Source organism: Papio anubis, chromosome 10 (assembly GCF_008728515.1).
Source record: "Papio anubis isolate 15944 chromosome 10, Panubis1.0, whole genome shotgun sequence".
NCBI classification, from domain to species: Eukaryota; Metazoa; Chordata; class Mammalia; order Primates; family Cercopithecidae; genus Papio; species Papio anubis.
The window spans coordinates 27,582,794-27,603,074 of record NC_044985.1 but is presented as its reverse complement, the minus strand read 5'-3'; the positions used below and the strand labels follow the sequence as shown (position 1 = coordinate 27,603,074).

General features: G+C 38.7%; 1 protein-coding gene across 7 annotated transcripts in view; it reads right to left on the bottom strand.

Moving 5' to 3' along the window:
* The window catches only part of ARHGAP15 (Rho GTPase activating protein 15), a 627,654-nt gene that overhangs the window by 53,234 nt on the left and 554,139 nt on the right, over nucleotides 1-20,281 (bottom strand). For all 7 annotated transcript variants that reach the window (XM_031651767.1, XM_031651764.1, XM_031651766.1 and 4 more), the window contains one exon: nucleotides 11,731-11,836. In XM_031651767.1, coding sequence (XP_031507627.1) covers nucleotides 11,731-11,836 — 106 coding nt within the window. The remainder of the gene's footprint in view (nucleotides 1-11,730; nucleotides 11,837-20,281) is intronic.

Sequence of the window (20,281 nt, the reverse complement as noted above, 5' to 3'; positions counted from 1 at the left end):
GGACCCAGGGGGAGGTAATTGAATCATGGGGCCGGTCTTTCCCATGCTATTCTCGTGATAGTGAATAAGTCTCACAAGATCTGATGGGTTTATCAGAGGTTTCTGTGTTTGCATCTTCCTCATTTTCTCTTGCCTCCACAATGCAAGAAGTGCCTTTCACCTCCTGCCATGATTCTGAGGCCTCCCCAGCCATGTGGAACTGTGAGTCCAATTAAACCTCTTTTTCTTCCCAGTCTTGAGTATGTCGTTATCAGCAGCTTGGAAATGGACTGACATAGTAAATTGGTACTAGTAGAGTGGGGTGTTGCTGAAAAGATACCCAAAAATGTGGATGTGACTTTTTAACTGTGTAACAGGCAGAGGTTGGAACAGTTTGGAGGGCTCAGAAGAAGACAGGAAAATGTGGGAAAGTTTGGAACCTCCTAAAAACTTGTTAAATGGCTTCGATAAAAATGCTGATAGTGATATGAACAATAAGGTACGGGCTGAGGTGGTCTCAGATGGAGATGAGGAACTTGTTGGGAACTGGAGCAAAGGTAACTCTTGTTATGTTTTAGCAAAGAGACTGGCGGCACTCTGCCCCTGCCCCTAGAGATTTGTGAAACTTTAAAACTTGAGAGAGATGACTTAGGGTATCTGGTGGAAGAAATTCCTAAGCAGCAAAGCATTCGAAAGGTGACTTAGGTGCTATTAAAAGCATTCTGTTTTAAAAGGGAAACAGAGCATAAAAGTTCAGAAAATTTGCAGCCTGACAATGCAGTAGAAAAGAAAAACCCATTTTCTGGGGAGAAATTCAAGCCAGCTGCAGAAATTTGCATAAGTAGCAAGGAGTCTAATGTTAATCCCAAAGACCATGGGAAAATGTCTCCAGGCTACGTCAGAGACCTTCATGGCAGCCCCTCCCATCACAGGCCCAGAGGCCCAGGAGGAAAAAGTGGTTTTATGGGCTGGGCCCAGGGTCCCTGTGCTATGTGCAGCCTAGGGATATGGCACCCTGCCTCCCAGCCACTCCAGCCATGGCTGAAAGGGGCCAACATAGAGTTTGGGCTGTGGCCTCAGAGGGTGGAAGCCCCAAGCCTTGGCAGTTTCCATGTGGTGTTGAGCCTGTGGGTGCACAGAAGTCATGAATTGAGGTTGGGGAATCTCTGCCTACATTTAAGATGTATAGAAACACCTGGATGCCTAGGCAAAAGTTTGCTGCAGGGGCAGGGTTCTCATGGAGAACTTCTGCTAGGGCAGTGCAGAAGGGAAATGTGGGGTCAGAGTCCCCACACTGGGGAACTGCCTAGTGGAGCTGTGAGAAAAGAGGGCCACCATCCTCCAGACCCCAGAATAGTAGATCCACCGACAGCTTACACTGTGCGCCTAGAAAAGCTGCAGATACTCAATGCCAGCCTGTGAAAGCAGCCAGGAGGGAGGCCGTACCTTGTAAAACCACAGGGGCAGAGCTGCCTAAGACCATGAGAGCCCACCTCTTGTATCAGTGTGACCTGAATGTGAGACCTGGAGTCAAAAGAGATCATTTTGGAGCTTTAAAATTTGACTGCCCCACTGGATTTTGGACTTGCATGAGACCTGTAACCCCTTTGTTTTGGCTGATTTCTCCCATTTGGAATGGCTCTATTTACTCAATACCTGTACCCTCTTTGTATCTAGGAAGTAACTAGCTTGCTTTTGATTTTACAGGCTCATAGACAGAAGTGACGTGCCCTGTCTCAGATGAGACTTTGGACTGTGAACTTTTGGGTTAATGCTGCAATGAGTTAAGACTTTGGGGGACTGTTAGGAAGGCATGATTGGTTTTGAAATGTGAGGACATGAGATTTGGAGGGTCAGGGGTGGAATGATATGTTTGGCTGTGTTCTCACCCAAATCTCAACTTGAATTGTATCTCTGAGAACTTCCATGTGCTACTGGAGGGACCCAGCGGGAGGTAATTGGATCATGGGGGCAGGTCTTTCTTGTGCTTATTCTTGTGATAGTGAATAAGTCTCACAAGATCTGATAGGTTTATGAGGGGTTTCCATTTTTGCTGCTGCTTCATTTTCTCTTGCTGCCACCATATAAGAAGTGTCTTTGCCTCCTGCCATGATTCTGAGGCCTCCCTGGCCACATGGAACTGTAAGTCCAATTAAACCTCTTTTTCTTCTCAGTCTTGGGTATATCTTTATCAGAAGCATGAAAACGGACTAATACTCTAGGCTTATGAAGTTGATCTTACCTGGAACCACTCACTGGCTATTAGATTATCATCTTGTTCAATGAAGTAATGAGATTCCATTTGTTCAACAAAAATTATTGAGTATCTATAATAGTAGCACATGGTACTAGGGGATATAGCAGGAATCAAAATGACACAAATTTCTGCCCTTCTGGAGACAGTGCTCTAAGAACAGAAGAGGCCAGGTTAGTTCTTTATAATTTCCATTTTCATCAGTATTTTCAGGATCTGGCTATGCTATAGAATATCATTTTTTTTCCCTGCTAGATTATATTTATTCCTGTGTTTTTTAAAAAGCTGAAGGGTGAAGGCAAGAACAGTAGCTGGTCATTGTTATAAATTCTGCCCAATGTCCGGTTAAGCTGAGGTTATTCTAGGTGTTCCTTTTGTAATGAGTAGTTTTAGTCACAAAATATAATATCTTTGCTCTTGCCAAATGTTTTCTTCTATCAACATGCATGCCATTCTCAGACTCTTTTCCTGGTATCTCTTTCTCTGACCACCTATTCAATGTTAGAAGTCTCTAGGAATCTGTCCTTGACTCTCTTCTGGGTTCACATGGTCCCTTGGAGGTATTCATGACCTTACCCCATTGCCATCTTTAAACCAACAACTCCAAAATTTGGCCCTAGATCTCAATCACCTTTCTTGCATTCTCAACATATATTTCTTATTCTCAACCGGATTTTGCTAATAGAATATAACAATGAGCAAGTCACATTATGTTAACAAAATTTCTGCTTTGTTCATGCCTCCAATTTGGTCCTTTTCCTATGTGAAATGTAAGTTAAGGATATCACCATTCGGCTAATTCAAAATCTGGGTGCCCTCCTGGAATCCTTTGTCTTCCTACCTCTCGTATGTACCTGGTGCACATGTTCTGTTGCATCTACCTCTTCAATGCCTCTTGTATCCATCCTTTTCCCCCTTTCTCCCTATCGCTCCCTTAGCTGGGGATCTCTAGCTTGGACTACTATACCAGCATCTTCACTGTTTTCCCTACTTCTGGTGTTGCCCTTCTACAAACTGTCCTTCACTCTTATAAAAACTGTGGTCTTTATGAATACAAATTTCATTACCTTACCTCTCCACTTCAGATCCTTCAGTGATTTTCCTAACGTCTACAGGTTTTTTTTGTTTTTTTGGGTTTTTTTAGACATGATCTTGCTTTGTTGCCTAGAGTGCAGTGGCAAAATCATAGGTCACTGTAGCCTCCAACCTCCTGGGCTCAAGTGATCTTCCTGTCTCAGGCACTTGAGTAGCTGGGACTACAGATGCATGCCATAGTGTCTGGCTAATTTTTTAATGTTTTGTAGAGATGAATTCTCACTATGTTGCCCAGGCTGATCTGGAATTCCTGAGCTCAAGCAATCCTCCCTTCTCAACCGCTGAAAGTGCTAGGATTAAATGAGTGAGCGACAGTGCTTAGTCTACAGAAAGAATTTCAAGCTCCTTATCAGACTGTATGGTGTTCTTCACAATTTAACTTGTTTACAACATTCGAGGCTCATAATCTGCCACTGTTTATTCTTTTTATAATTCTGAATTCTCTAATCCTTCCAGAGGACTTGCCATTTCTTTACCACATTGCAGTTCTCTTCCATGTTCTTGTACAGAGTATTGTCTCTCCCTGTAGTAGGTCTGTTGTCTGCCAAGCCAACATCCTTAAAGATAGCTTGTTTCATGTCCTCTGGGGGGCATCCTTTGATTTTCCTAAGCTAAATTTCAGCTGCTGCCTAGAATTCTCATAGCATTTTAGATATTACATCATGTTTATTATAATTGTTTACTAATTTATCTGCCTCAGGAGATGATAAGATATGTGAGGGTAGGAATCCTCTTTATGCCTTTAACATTGAGTTGAAGGGTCAGCAATGTTTTTCTGTGAAGGGTCAGATGGTGAATATTTTTGACCTTATGTACCTTGTTGTGACTCATTGTGACCTCTTGCCATTGTGGCATGAAAGCAGCCATAGGCAAAACATAAACACATAGATGTGTGTTTCCATAAAACTTTATTGACAAAAACAGGAGGCAGGCTGAGTGTGGCCTGTGGTCCACACTTTTCCAACTCCGGATTTTGTTCACGCCTGGAATATAGCAGGCACTCATTTGAGACTTCCAGAAGGAATTCGTAGGTAGAATTTTACAGTTACCAAACATTTTCACAAATATGAATTTATTTGACTTAATTCACACCTGAACAAAAGAGATGGGTATAGACTTTGAAAGATTTTCTTAATGTTGTATGGTTTCTAAGGGCTGAGATTGGGCCCTGAGACTACATCTTCTGATTCCAAATTCTTTCCATTAGGTTAAAGGCCAAGATTCATAGTAGAGAAGGGTGGGGCAACTTAAAAATGTTACCTCTCCTGAGGGAAATACCCTCTTGCCGTTGGCCATCACTTAACAATAGAGACAACAATGATAGATGGGACGGTAGCAACTTTAGGTTTTGTTGTTTCCTATTTTTCAGTGGTAAATGTTACCATTCAAATGTTAAATCTAAAGATCTAAAGTAATAATTTCACTCCCGACTTAAAACCTTATCTCCCACAGCCTTCCTCTAGAACAAGGAGGCACTGCTGGAAGGATCATTGAACCTTAGTCCTCAGCTCACAAACCTTATAAATCCCATGCCAAGATGTCTCCTAAGTAGGTGACATTTTAATGATTACTATGGGGAGTTGGGAACTATTGCTTCACCCTCGCAATCAGAGTAATTAATTTTCTTAACTACCAGGCCAAATTCTGCCATGGGAGTCCAGTTGAGAAATTTCAGGCCCATAGGAAGTACATTAGCTCTTCAAAATGACTAGGGTGCCATTTCAAATACACAAGCAAAGGAGGTAGGAAGCTTCTGGCTTATTTCAAACAACTCGCAACCCCTGCCCCACAGGAAAGGAGGGGAAAAAAAAAGAGAGAGTAAAAGAAAATAATAATTTGCACAGGTTCCTCATTTTCCAGTAAAAATACCCATGTCTGCAAGTCTTTGGATATCAGGTATTGTGGTTGGGTGAAAGACCAAAGTGTACAGAAAAAGAATGGAATGCCAGAAGACAGCACAGAAAAACATGCCGGGCTCAAAAGCACAGCGGAGCTGAGCATTCAGAGGCCTGGGTGGGAAACAGAGAGCGTCACCAGCATGGCCCCTGATGACCAGAGAGAACAGTGATGACTGTGGGCTTTGAAGTCCATTCTTTAACCATATCTAATTTCTCCCCACCAAAACATCAGAAATACCTACAGTGCCATTTTAAAGACAGGGTGGACGAGTTATTTTGTCTCCATTGTTTGTTTTCTGATACAACCCTTATATTTCTGGGTCATTATCATTTAAGTTGCCTCTGACATGCTTTTGTAGAATATTTTATTTAATATCCATGAAGACCACAGAGAAGCTTTAAATATCGGGTTACTTTCACAAAATAGCCCCAGCTCAACAGTTTCAACGAGGCATTCAATTGGCATTCGTCCATGAGATTTGTCTATTCAGCCATATCATTTTTTCACCTTGGAATTCTATGAACAGCTGGATAACTTTCTTAGAGTCAATGCAAAAGGGAAGATTTTAACTTTCCTTTCAACCTATTTTACAAAGTGCAAGTCTCCTATAATAATAATGTTTATTTGCACCTAAAATCTGCAGCTAATATATTCTTCCAAAGCTATTTTTAAAAATCAACAAATAACATTACTTCCTAAGTCATTACTAAAAGTTGCCCATTTCTAAGACATTTTGATTTTCTCTGTTATATGCATGTACACATATTACATGCATAATGTGTACATAAAAGTTCTTTTGAGTTCTTATCCCTCCTCACAAATTTGAGATTGTTTTGGCTTCCAAAATGCATGCCACAAAGGAAATCTGGCTAACTAGTTAAATTTAGCTCTGTGGGAAGACTTTATTTATTTTCTAAATTTTCCATAATTATGTATTATTTTTATCATGGAAATGAAAATGTGGAAAAAGACTTCAGCAATATCTAGAATACTTTACTAATAGTCATGACAACAAAAATTCTAGTACTTCCAAAGGGCAGCACCAGGCCTAGGTGGATATGTAGTTGATAAGATTCCAGGTGAATATGTAGTTGGTAAGATTTTAGGAGTGTTTATATTGGTGACTGGGACATAGAGTATGGCCCTGCTGGCTTGAAAATCTCTTACTTACCAGGCTTTCATAAAGCTGGTGTTCTGTTTGTCTTGGCAGGAAATTCTGATCATGAAAATCACTCTGAGAAGTTATACAACAAAGCAAAAGAACTAGAAGTCTCCTAGGGAGACTCTTCTAACAGAGGAGGTTCTTCATAAGAGGCATAGGGAGACCTGTGCCTATTTCCAATTTCCTTATGCCTGCCCCAAAGGCAGGCAGACTAGATGATCACATTAGCAAACTACCACTTGGAGGGTGAAAAGAGTTGGAACTAAGACCAGGGGACAATATGCCAGCCAGGCTGACAGGGAGTCTGAGATAGAAAAGAGTGGGGATTGAGTATGAGAATGGGGGTGTGATATAGCTTGTCAAACATGTGAAATAGTCTCACTGGGACTCTGGGAAACGGCTGAGTCAGGACAGTAAGGAAACTCAAGTTTTGGAAAAAGATCCTGAGGGTGGGATAAAGAATTTTCTGGAAATCAGGAAATTTAGCACTAATTTAGCCTGCACTGCCTTGGTAATTCTTGCTATATTTATTTCATTAATAATTATTTTATATTTCCCTCATTATAAAATAATACTGTAACAATACATGTAATATAATACATGTAAAAATAATACATTGATGTAAAATGTTTAGTACTTATGTGCTAAGTACTATGCAAGACTCTTCAAAAGCATTATTCATATACTCCTCACTACAGAAATAAGTTCTATTATAATCTCCCTTTGATAGATGACAAAATGGAAGCTTAGAGTTGAATGACTTGGCCAAGGTTACACCTCCAGTAAGTGGCAGAGCCAAGACTCGCATTCAGGTCAACCTAACTTCAAAGTCTGGTTTCTTTGTTCCCTTAACCTCGACGTCTCCTCCTATACCATTATTAGGGGTGAGAAAGAAACACAGGAACAAAACTCTCACAATCCAACAACTCAAAGAAAGGAATATTAACATTTTAGTAAAAATTTTTATAGTCTTTTCTACATTCACAATGTTTTTCCCATATTTATAATTATGCTCGCTTTGAGTATGCAAAAGACTGTATCTCTGATTTTATTTAACATTTAACACAGCATTTCTCCAAGTTGAAGCAGAAAGAAAATAAAAACCATGAACTACACTTTACTAAGCCAATATGATGTATCCTGTTCTACATAACCCTCCCCTATCACTGAACGCTTACATTATTTCCAAATGTTCACTGTTGCAAACAGTGCTGCCATGGACAATTTTATCTGCATAAACTTTTCTCCTCTATGTGACTGGTTTTAAAGGTATGAAACTTTGAAAAGTCTGCATTCTCGAGATATGTTACATATACAGGTTTTCCGACATGTTGGCTGTCCATCCCAACCAGCAGCATACAGATGGCTTGATTAATACACACCCGCCAAAATCGGATTCACCCTATTTCATTAGTTTTCTACAACCTCGCCATCTTCTTTCCCATGTCTGTTTTTGGAAAATAGAGAAAAGGGCACCCTTCTAAACAATGTCTCATTTTGCTTTTAAAAGTAATGCTATCGGGGGCTATTTTCATAAGTACTCATCATTGAAATCGCAGACGTTTCTCTATGGCTGACTGGATATGGGAGACTAATGAGATAAGTGAAAACTGTGTGGACTTTTCCTTTTAAAAATCTCAAGATTTTGGCCATTTCTTTCCTTTTGACGTCCATAACTCCAATTGCAACTCCCCTGGGGCCTCCTGGGTTCTCTCCTCTTTCTACCTCTTTCATATTATACTCTGCTGTCAGATGACTCTTACATTAACACTGAGCACATCATGCAATTTTCTGGTTCATAAAAGGTTAATGATTCCCTAGTTATTATTTAACTCCTTTATTGGCTCTCAACCACCAACTACTACCCATCGGCAAGTAAACCATCATGCTAGGTCCTCCTTCCCATTAACTTCATCTTCACTCTGCCTCTCTGCCTTTCCAAAGAAGCAGGCTATAGGAAAATGCATTTGACACTTGTATTTTATAGAGACAGTTTTGCCATTTATATGATGATTCAGAAGGTACCAGAGAACCTTCCAGGGCCTATCAGTGTAATGTCAATTTGTGAAAATGGCTATTAATAAAGGTTTCTGGCTGATGGGATCTTGAGATGATAGCTTATTCCGGATTCCTGGTCTTAAGTTATGATAGCAGATGCATAGAACTTGACCTTGAGTTTGATTAAGAATGAAGACTCTGGACTCTGAGACTAGTCAGCCTGTGCAGCCATTGGGCAACCTTATGCTTAAAATAATCACAATCCTTTAAAAATTCTGGCTTTTATGGATAGGATTTGCATCCACCTTCTAGTCCAACTGTGCTGCATTAAGCTTTCCCAGTTGATAGCTGATCTGCTTTGAAGAGTGCATTTAACTCAGAGCTCTGCAAAAATGGAGTGCTTTTCTGTTGACTGTAGAGTACGTAGGTCAAGTGGAATTTTTGGCACTTCATTACATTCCCTGACCCTTACTAAACAAACTTCAAAATATATATATTTGCAACAATTTGGAATAAACACTACATACAAGTGTTGACGATAGAACTACCAAATGCATCAAGACTAAGGAAAACATTCTAATGATTCTTTCAAACACGAATATATTTAAATTCCTGTTAAACAATCTTCTTATTTAGTCTTCTCAGGCTTTGATGACATGCCACGATTGGCTGTTTATCAAAAACTTAGCAAAAAAATGCTTAACAAGATACAATTATGTGCACACACTCATGCATAATTAAACCCAGTTTATAAATTGGTACAGGGTGAAATATAGTCATACCACCCAAGAAAGGTTGGTGGCTAGCAAGTAACACTTCTTCCCGTGTATAATAATCAATCTTAAAATGTGAATACTGTGAAGTGGTATAATAATCTGATCTTAAATCTTAATTTAAAAATCTATTTCCATCTCTGTTGAACTAAATGAAAGTTCTAACAAGATTAGGAAATTAACTTGGATGTGAAAAACAGGACCAGGCATTAATGGTTAAAACTGGGATTATGTGGCCTGGACATAGACGATCATCATCCTTTGAAGGTTTTTAACTAGAGAGATTCTCTTCTGTGTGTTTTATTTATTTTATTTGAAGGAGGATTTAGCTGACTCTTAGTATCTTTATTTTATAGCTATTCCTTCAGTTGAAAGAAAACGGAATAATTGGGACAGAGTAATGGATATTTCTCAAGAACTCTAAGACTAGGTATTGCATAGCATTAAAGGGTATACTTTTCCATTTGTTTTATGACTTTGTCCAGTTAAAGTTACTGAGATAAGCACTCCAGTATTTACTTGTAACTTGAAACCACTTTCATGGTGTGTCTGGATCCTAAGGGAAAAGAATTAACATTTGAGGAATGCTTACCTTGTGCCAGGCATTTTATATGCATTATCTCATTTAATTCTCATAACCACAAGATATGGTTGATAGTATTTAATCCGATTTTACTTGCCTGAGATCATAATGGGAGTAAAGTATAGAAAAAGGATTTGACTCTAGGTCTCTCTTTGTATTTCTTTAAAGTCCAAGATCCTTTCACTAAACCACATTGGATTTCTCACTATAGCCAGTATGTGGGAGTGACAAGAAGGAACGCTGTAATAGTAAGAGCTTTTCTGAACTTTAAGATAAAGTTCCCCTTTGAGAGTAAAATAAGACAGAAAATGATATGATGAGTCAGATTAAAACATGTTCCCTAACGCAATGAACTGGTTTAGCAAGTTATGGACTGTGTATACCATGAAATGCTATGACATCATTAGAATAAGATAAGTCTGTTCAATGAAATAGAAGTCTGTATAGGAGTTGCAAAATAGTTGTATAATTGCAATAATGCACTTTAACATTAGAAGCAACTATACACACACATGTTTGCATGTGTTTAGGAACAGGTTAGGAAGGATACATACGAAAATATTAGTTACTTCTGTTCAGCAGGCTAAGAGTGTCTGGTAGGCAGATTTCATTTTTTAAATGTAAATGCATCACTGTTGCTTAATTTTGGGGGGTGCAATTGCATGTATTACATTCACAATTAAAAATCATGTAATGGATTAGTTGAACAATCTGTAGGAATGACTCATCCCAAATTATGGAGTGATCGAGGAGTTTAAGGAGATTTAATCTCACAGGCAAAACTGCTCAATCTATTTGAACCTCTATCAGGCTTCAATATTACTATGTATATATCATGAAAGCTAAAACCTCATCACTTCTGTTGCACTCTGCCTTATCTGAAGAAGGTGTTAACAGAAGGCAAATGAGTAACAGTCATTTCAGACTTAACATGTCCAAAATAGAACTCTCAAACCTGCTTTTCCTACCCAACTTGTTCCTCCCCGCAGTTTTACCCATCTCTGCGACACTATCATTTCTTCACTTGCTCAAGTTGAAACCCAAAGTTGCACACTTGATTTCTCCTTTCCTTTCCCCATGGTATCCCAATCAGCAGCAAGTCCAGCCTGATCCATCTTCACAACATATCTACCCATTTCTCTCTGAGGACTCCACTCAAGCCACCAATATCTACTGCCTGGACTACTGCGGTTGTCTGCCATTAGGTCTTCCTCTCTTCACCTGCACAATGCATTCTCCTTTTAGCAGCCAGATCAATGTATTACACTCCCTCAACTGTAGCATTCTGCAGTGGTTCTTCCTCAAATTTAGAATGGAATCCAGATCTCTCACTGTGGACCACAAGAACCTATGTGATCTGATGTTAGTGTGATGTTTGGGACTTCAGCTCCTGATCCCATCTTGCCTCCACATTAGGCCCTAGCAGTTTGGGTTTAATTTCTGCTTTTCAAATACTTTAAGCTCTTAGGGGCTCCTAGGGCTTTACATTTGCCTTTTTTCTTCCTGGAAGACTCCTCTCTCAGCTATTTACATGGATAGCACCTTATCAATCTGAGTCAACATTTTACAGATGAGGAAATTGGATGCAGAGAGTTTAAATAACTTATTTGTGGCCATAGCACGTGGTACATGGTGGGGCTGAGTTTTGAATCCATGTCTGAATCATTTCATGTTCTTTCTGTTATGTTAGATAACAAAGTCAAGATGACCCAACCCAGGGTCCAGGCGATGGTTCTGACAAGCAATCAGCAAACATATACTTGTTGAAAAGGCCTTGAAAAATAAGTTATTTCAGAAGTTCCTTTTGTAGATTCTCCTTCCTATCCCTAGCACATTCTCCAGCTTCTGCAGAAAGACCTAGGTCAGCTACAAGGGAAAATACAAGATGTACGCATTTGGAAACTCTTGCCTTAGAGATCTGAAATTCGTTATTGCCCATTTAGGAAATGACTATAAAATGACACATCCAGAAATCCTGACAACTTACTTAGTTAGATGTCCAAAGAGGACTTTCATGGTGTCACGATTTGGCGGAGGGAGTTTTTGTACAAGACACTTTACAGCTTCAATTCTTGTGTTGTTGTCTTGCTTTTCTGAAAAAACAAAATTTAAAAAGGAAGGTTAGGGAAAAAACAAGACTTCATAGGTACAGGTACATGAGAAAATTTTCTTGAGAAAAGTTTGGACTCAGACTAGCAACTAAGAGTCCTAGTCAGTAGGCAAAGGGAATAGGTGGACTCAACCTGGTTATTAAGGAGTTTCTTTTTATTTTGACTCTGAATTTGACAGTGGCAGGCCTTCTGGGAGGCCGTGTATGAACTGATTAGCTTTTAGCCTTTGGACCTTTTCTCCTTTCTGCTTCTTTGAATGTAGATGGACTGGCTGTACTGTGAGATAATCTTAACGTGAAAGCAAAAACGATGTGACTTTGACATTATCTTCCTGATCTTAACATTTGGTTTTCTTAAATGTCCTGTTTTATAAGGTGTGGTAGGGTGAATAAGGGCCTTCCAAAGATGTCCCTGTCTGAATCCCTGGAATGTGTGACTATGTTACCTCACATGGCAAAAGGGACTTTGCAGATATGATCAGTTGGAGATTTTCAGACGGGGAGATTTTTCGGGATTATCTGAATGGGCCCAGTGGAATCACAAAGATCCTTATTAGGAGAAACAGGAGAATGAGAGTCAGAGAGAAAAGGTGATATGACTTCTCATGTGACAATGGGAGCAGAAAAGAAAGGGTATGCAACGAGGGGCTGCTGTCCGAGGAATTGCGACAGTCTCCAAAAGCTGGGAAAGGCAAGGAGACAGAGCCTCTAAGGGTACCGCAGGCCTACCAACCTCTTCAGTTGCAGTCTGAAACTGATTTCAGACTTGCACCCTCCAGTACTGTAAGAGAATAAGTTTGTGTTTTAAGTTTGAGTGTTAAGCAGCAATGGGAAACTAAACAAGGACATATAGTGTGATTTGATTACAGATATTCTATTGTTGCTTGATTTTGTAGAAGGGCAAAATTGTTTTAAAAATTATTTCCACGTTATCCTTTTTCCCATACACATTTTGTTTTTGATTTAAAATAAGAGAGTGTAAAACAGAAAAAAAAATATTGAAATAGCATATTGCCTGGTCATACACATTTTGTAAAATGGGAAGTTGTTCAAAACTGCATAGCACATAGATTGATTTCTCTCATTTTGTTTTATTTATAGATGGAAAAGTAAAAATTGATTTACTTAGTACACTAGGGAATTCATCTTTCCATAGTTTTAACCAGGGCCTTTCCATCTAGAGGTACAATTACGTATTGAACTTAAACACCTCATGCACTTTCCTTTCTATACTTTAACTTCCAGCACAGGGCTCCTGATGATTCTAAACAGGCCACAGCTGGAAAATAAGATACAAAAAAGACTAATATGTAAGACAAACATCCACCCAATAACCATTCTCTTCTTAGCAAGACAATCCCACTACTGAGAGGATGGTAATAGACCCAGCTGCCTTGGAGCTGGAGTGGCCATGGGACCAAGTCTGGCCAATGAGACTGAAGTCACAATGTTGGTCAGGCCTTCTGGGAGAGCATGTATGAGCTGATTTAGCTTTTAGCCTTTGCACCTTTCCTCCTTTCTGCTTCTTTGAATGTAGATGGAGAGGCTGTACTATGAGCTAATCTGGAGAACTGAAGCTCTGTGAAGTGAAATACACAGGTGGAAAGAGCTTTCTTGAATCTGTGGAGCAGTCATACCAGTCCTGCACTGTCTGCCTCTGGGTTTCTTTTGTAGTTTTTGAGACAGGATCTTGTTCTACTGCGCAGGCTGGAGTGCAGTGGTGTGAACACGGCTCACTGCAGTCTCAATTCCTGAGTTCAAGCTCTCCTCCTGCCTTATCCTCCTGAGTAGCTAGGACCACGGGTGCATGCCACCATGCCCAGCTCATTTTACTTTTTTTTGTAGAGAAAGGGTCTCCTTATGGTACCCAAGCAGGTCTTGAACTCCAGGGCCCAGGCAATCATTCTGCCTTGGCCACCCTAAGTGCTGGGATTACAGGCATAAGCCACCATACCTGGCCCACTGGGTTTCTTTGACATAAGAAAATAAGCCCTTGTGTACTGAAGCCTTTGGGGATGGATCTCTGATACTAAGGCCAAATACAGTTCTTAATAATAAGATGTACTTACAAAATTCCAATTCAATAGGTATATAAACTTTATGACAGTAGGATCAGAAACAGTTTAGAAACTGGCAGATTCTTTAATATGTTGTCACAAAAGAATTTTTTTATAAGAAATTATAGGAAAATATCCTGCAGAAGATGGTATTTGGCTAAAGTGGGATGGGGGCAGTCTTCCTAGTAGAACTCTGCTTGGAAGCTTTTCCTTTTCCTCCTAAAACCACAAAGGCCTATAAATAATGCCTCCCACAGTCAAAGCTTTCAAAATTGCAGTTATTCTTAGAAGAGTTCCAACATAATATGGCTTGGACAACTGCAAATGAAAGAAACAAAGGGGAGCGAGAAAGAGAAAAAAGAAAGTGGCAACATCATAGCCTATACCGGACCTCATCTTTTCTGCCAAATAGTAAGCTCCTCTTGGAGCTTAATGATGGTAAGAAAATGTGATGCTTCACAAGACCAACTGGAGCCTGTGAAATATCATAAACCAGGAAAAAAGTATAAGTTAATAAAGATGAGAGTGAAATTGGCATAGTATTCCCAGGTCATAGCTATTAGGGATGCTTGAATGCTTTCTATCTAACCATTTGAAGCTAATACCACACAACCATAATTGTGTGTGTATACACACACACACACACACACACACACACATATATATTCATTCAAGAGGTGCATACATTCTGTTCAGGTTGGCATGATTCCAGTAGTGCAGTTTACCTGAGGATCTGGTGAACTAGTAGGTGCAATCAGTATGATACTGGGAAGGGGATAAGAGGAGAGGAGAGAGGAAGAGAAGAGAGCTTTCTAATTTCACTGAAATCTCTGACTATAGTAATAATCAGGTTAATGCCACTCTCTCCAAAAAAAAAGGACCCGTTGACACTGAGGGCTACAGAAGTAGCAGCTACAAATTAAGCTTGACAGGCATGAAGTGGGGAGTAGTCTTGTTGGTTCCAGCCAGCAAACTTTACTCATAGGGAACATGATCCAGTCAGGGTGGAGTTAGAAAGGATTGGCCATTGCTTTATTAGAAAGAGCTGATTTGCAAGGACACTTCCATGGTGTTTGGGCAGGAATTAAGACATAATCAAGTCTGTTAAGCCAACAGGTAAAATAATTATGAGCTTTCTTAGAGTCAACTCTCCCTCTCCTGTGTTCTGTTGCATTTAGAATATTCTACTTAAACAACACTTCACATGGTATTTCTATTGCTTGAATCCTTGTCAAATTCCCCTATTAAATAGGGAATTTTCCTTTAAAGCTAGGCAGTTTTTATACTAGCATGTGGTGGGTTAAATGAATGAAAAAGGAATTAGTGAGTGAACTAATGAAAGTTGTGGCCATGAATTGTAATACATGTTCCTTGGTTTGAATTCTGTAATGGCTTTTTATTAGCCGTGTGGTCTTGGAGAAATTTCTTACTCTCTTTGAATAAGATCTAAAAGGGTAGTTTTGTTGAATAAACAAGATAGTATGTAATGTACCAAGCACAATTACAAGTAAAACAAAGTACTCTATAAATGTTCACCCTCCCCTGCACCCCTCTCACCTCTTTTGAGGCCCATGCCACTGGGTCTCGTTCACCTTTTAATTCCAGCAGTTAGCATACTATTTGGTTGCAGGGACATTCAAAATGTAGTTGCTAATTCTTGAACTGAGTTGATGCCAGTTGGTGAAAGTACAATTGCTATGGTAGCCCAACATTACACAACAACCTAAATACTTTGTGATAGACTGAGAAATTGATGGTTTGATTGGTGAGCAGGTCAGTTATGTATAAGTATCATTATGAAAAGTACATGTTGGTTTCCAAGTTTGCCTATAAGAAACATTCTACATGAAGAATATTTTTATAGAAATTTTTTTTCTCTCTTTTTCCACTTGATTCCACTGGGAATCAGACAATTGGATATTGGTTCATGCATATTTGTGGCCAAGTAATACTTAAGTGCTAAAGGGGGAAGTGTACCATGGCTTAGAGGGAGCTGAAATATTAAGGAGGAACAATTTATTTTTCTTATGACATAATCAGAACAAAATCTTCTGAAAAGGTTATAGTAAAGCAGTGTTTTTTTCATTCAAATCAATACGACACCCGCTCTCCCATAGCTTGTAAAATCAGGAAATAACACAAACACTTCAAGTGGAGGAACATCTAAAAATACAATTGGATACATTAAAATCGAAATGACACCTTTTCAGATCTGGTTTATTGATGTGTCATATTAGGAATTGGAATCAGCATACATAATACAGGAGTGGTTAATGAGCTAAGATTCATACACAGTTTACTAAAGATGTGTCAACTGTCTTCAATTGATTCAGTGAGCATCTGAAAGACAGCATTTTCTATTAATATTTCTCCTTCAGCATATGTTTTTCTCATTATGAAGCACTGAAGGTTCTGAGAAGACTCTGAGATATCGCTAAGTTTTTACATTATGACTGGTGGGAGGAGGAAGGAACTTTTTTTACTTGGAGAATTAGAGAATCTCTTAGGCAAACTATATATGAAGAGACTTAGACAAAATCTTTCCGGAAGTAATGAACTCCATAATTTTTTCCCCTCTTTCATTTGCATTTACTCCTGCCCTCATTCTATTATGACTTATTTTTGCCTCTATTCCATTTTAGTTCTCCACCCATATCCAAATAGTCTCTTCAGTCTCTAAGCTGTGAACCCACAATTGCACACACAACTTTTTGTAGTGCTTCATTTCTGCCATCCAAAAGTGATTCTAAACTGTTTCTTACTAATACCCATTCCTCACCAACCTGCCCCCATCTTCTCATCTTCTCAAACTACATCAAACTCATTGTTGTAAACAAGCTTCAAAACGATTCCATGCTATTCAGAGAAGTAACACCTACATGATGTGAAATAGCCTTTAATGTTATAAGAATGTGGTTTTATAGTTTTGAGGGCACATTTTTCAAAATATGGTTTATGATAGTTACACTTGCATTCATCTGCATGAAATGTTGTTACTAAAGTACATTTACGACCCAATGTCTTTTAGAAAAGAGATAAGATAAAGCTGTATATGATGATGGAAAAAGTTCTGTACAGTGAAGAACCTTGGATCTGATGACACTTTTCTGTCCTTATCATCCATGCCTTTATTGTTCTTATAGCTTCATGTTAAATCATATTTAAAAGTAAATTCTGTTTTGTTATATAGGTTCACTAAGAGGAAGAAAAGACCAGATTATCCCAGTAATCAATGTATATAGGGAGTACTATTCATCTCGTTTGTCTACAATTCTTAAAGGACAACTGTATTCCTTTGTTTTAAAGAGGTCAGTAGTACCACAGCTGTTCTGCTTCTGAAAGTTATTCTGAAATGTCTAATGCACCCTGTATAAAAAACATGGTAGTCCCTATATGTCAGAGCTATATTTGGAAGAATAGCAGTTCTCTAGTTTCTATTCAACTTATACTTTTTGTACTGTGGCCATTTCTGAATTTAGTTAGAGACGGTGCTTGCTCAGAGAAAGAAGGAGTATCTCCAGAGATCATTTTATTTGTTTCAGCATGCCTTACAACTGGATACAAACCTCTGAGAATACACTTTTTAATGCCAAAACTTGAGTTGCCCATTCGGGAGTCAATCCCGGGGGTGACAACAATTGCTTGATAAATGTCTTTGAATAACTCACAGTTGCTTTAGGAGGAGATGCTCTGGGGGCAAATTCAAATCTCACAAATAGATACAAATATACATATGCTTCAGACTCACATTATAAATAAGAAAATTGGTATATCCAGTGACATACCGCTTATCAGGAATCTGGAAAAAAAATGGGTTAGAATTTTTGCTGTGCTGTATGATTTTGGGCAAGTTGCTTGAACTATTGATGCTTCTAGTTCTTTACTTGAAAATACAGAAAAATTACACATCTTATTGGGTTTTTGTAGAATTATATTTCAATGCACATAAATGTACATATAGTAAGTGATTATTTAAGTAAGCCCCCTGTAAGTCCTCTTCCCTTAAAACATTTTTCTTTTTCATTGTCTTCTCTATCATCCCTGATACATACTGCTCCTGGTTCAAGGTTGTTTCTGAAATCAAATGAAGTCATACTTTTACTATTTAGTATGCTTTCCTGAAAGTAGGAACAGTATATTGTAGCTTTGTAAATATATAGAATGCTGTCAATTATCAGAGAGTCTGGTTAAAATTCCTAAGTAGTTACAGTATATCATAAACCGAAGTGTCATTGCATCATAAGCAAGGAATAACCACCACCTTGAGCGTAGCCTGTAGTTGGCAATTTGAAATTTTTCAAGGTTCTGTGCCCTTCCCCCCCAAAGCCCAGAAAAGCCATATTTATATTTAATTAAAAGGAAGGCATAGTCTCAATGTCAAATACGTTGTAAGTTTGGCCTTTGATGTTGATAAACTGTGTCAAAACAGTTCAACCTGAGAAGAGAGGTACATTACTTGCAGGAAAGACCAAGCAGGAACTGAATCTATCTGACTCACATTAGACATTTATTTCTCTAGGGAGGATCACCTGACAGTTGGAACTGATCACCTCTTTTCTACACCAGATTTCCTTGTATCCACAGTTTCTCCTTCCAGGAGGTATTCATGTTTTGGCTGTTTTTTGAATAAACAAGCCCTTTTAGGAAGAATTTAAAGAATGGGAACAACTCTTTATAGTCAATAACTGTCAGTATCAAAAAATACTCTGGCCACTTTATTGGCATAAGTCTATGGTTTTGTTAAATGAGGGAAGCTTCAGCTCACTGGCCCCTTTAGCACTGTTTCCAGAACCATTTCTGGTCTTGGTCCACAAGGAACTAGACCATGTAGAGCATGCTGTTAGGAGGGGTGTTAAGAATGATCTTGTAAAGGATAATCTCGGTTTCCTTCTACCTCTATCCCTGCTCTCTAGCCATAAATTATTAAAAATAAAAGTATAATTTCTTAAGAGAGAGAGATATATATATATGACTGAAGAAAACCATATTTATTCAGGCCTGTGTGCAACTTGTGGCAGATACAAAGTTGGTTGCTGTCTTTTCATTTTACAATCCGGAGGGGCAGGTAAAATACAAAAGATGTCATAATAGATGTTTAAATATAAGACATGTCATAATATACGTGTCAGTAAAATTTATGTCTTCTGACTGAAGGGATCATCTAAGATAATTGTCAAACTCAAAAAGCTTCTGAGATGTTACTCATTCCAAAATAATTCAGGAATGCATCAAGTATAAAATTCTATTTAATCAATTTCTGGAAGTCTTCAAAATTATTATGCTTATGAATGCATCAAGAAATGAAATACATTCAGGAAAGTAATAATATATTTTCTTTCTCATGTGACTGTATCTATCTATATTATTCTAGTGACTTATGATGCATTGTGATCTCACACTGGGGCAAGTTTGGAAAATGTATTCAAGTCTTAGTCTTTAACCTTTTTTTTTTTAGACAGGGTCTGTCCCTGTCACCCAGGCTGGAGTGCAGTGCCATGATCTCAGCTCACTGCAGCTGCAGCTGCAGCTGCAGCTGCAGCCTCCCAGGTTCAAGCAACCCTCCCACCTCAGCCTCCCAATTAGCTGGGACTGCAGGCACTCACCGCCATGCCTGGCTAATTTTTGTGTTTTTTGTAGAGACGTGGCTTCATTGTGTTGCCCACTCTGAACTTGAACCCCTGGGCTCAAGCGAGCCACCGTCTCAGCCTTCCAAAGTGTTGGGATAACAGGCGTGAGCCACCGTATCCTGCTTAAGTAACTTTTAATAAAGGGAATTGCTTTGGTACAATCAATTTTAGGATGATAACATTTCCTCAGACTCACCAATCTGAAAAAACAGGTTCTTAAACCAAACTTGCACTCCTCAGTTTTGTAGTGATGCCTCTATTTGTCTGAATTGGAGAGTAAGGCAGTGGCTGACACTCCAGCAGCAATCTTCACAGGAAAAGCATGATCCTATTGTCCTTCCTAGAATTTCTTGCTCTTCAAAGTAATTTTGGAGGTGTCATGGTGGCCAAGTACATTTCTGTAACTTACAATGACACTAATTCATCCTTAGTCTGTGCTGAGAAAATAAAGCTCACTGACTTATTTCTCTGAATTTCTCTAATTCAGTTTTACTGTGAAGATTTTCTTGAAACTATATTTATTCATTTGTATCTGGTTTTACAACCTTTTTTTTTTTTTTTAATTAAAAAAGTCTTTACTATTGTGAGTCATTTGAAATCTTTTTCATCATAAGCCAGTAATTCATTTCAAATACTCAAGTATCTATTTATATTAAGCATTATCTTTGTACATTTTCACAAGGGTGGAAATCCTACAAATACTTTTCAAGGTTTGAGGTTTTTAATGTGTGTCTTTCCATTGGT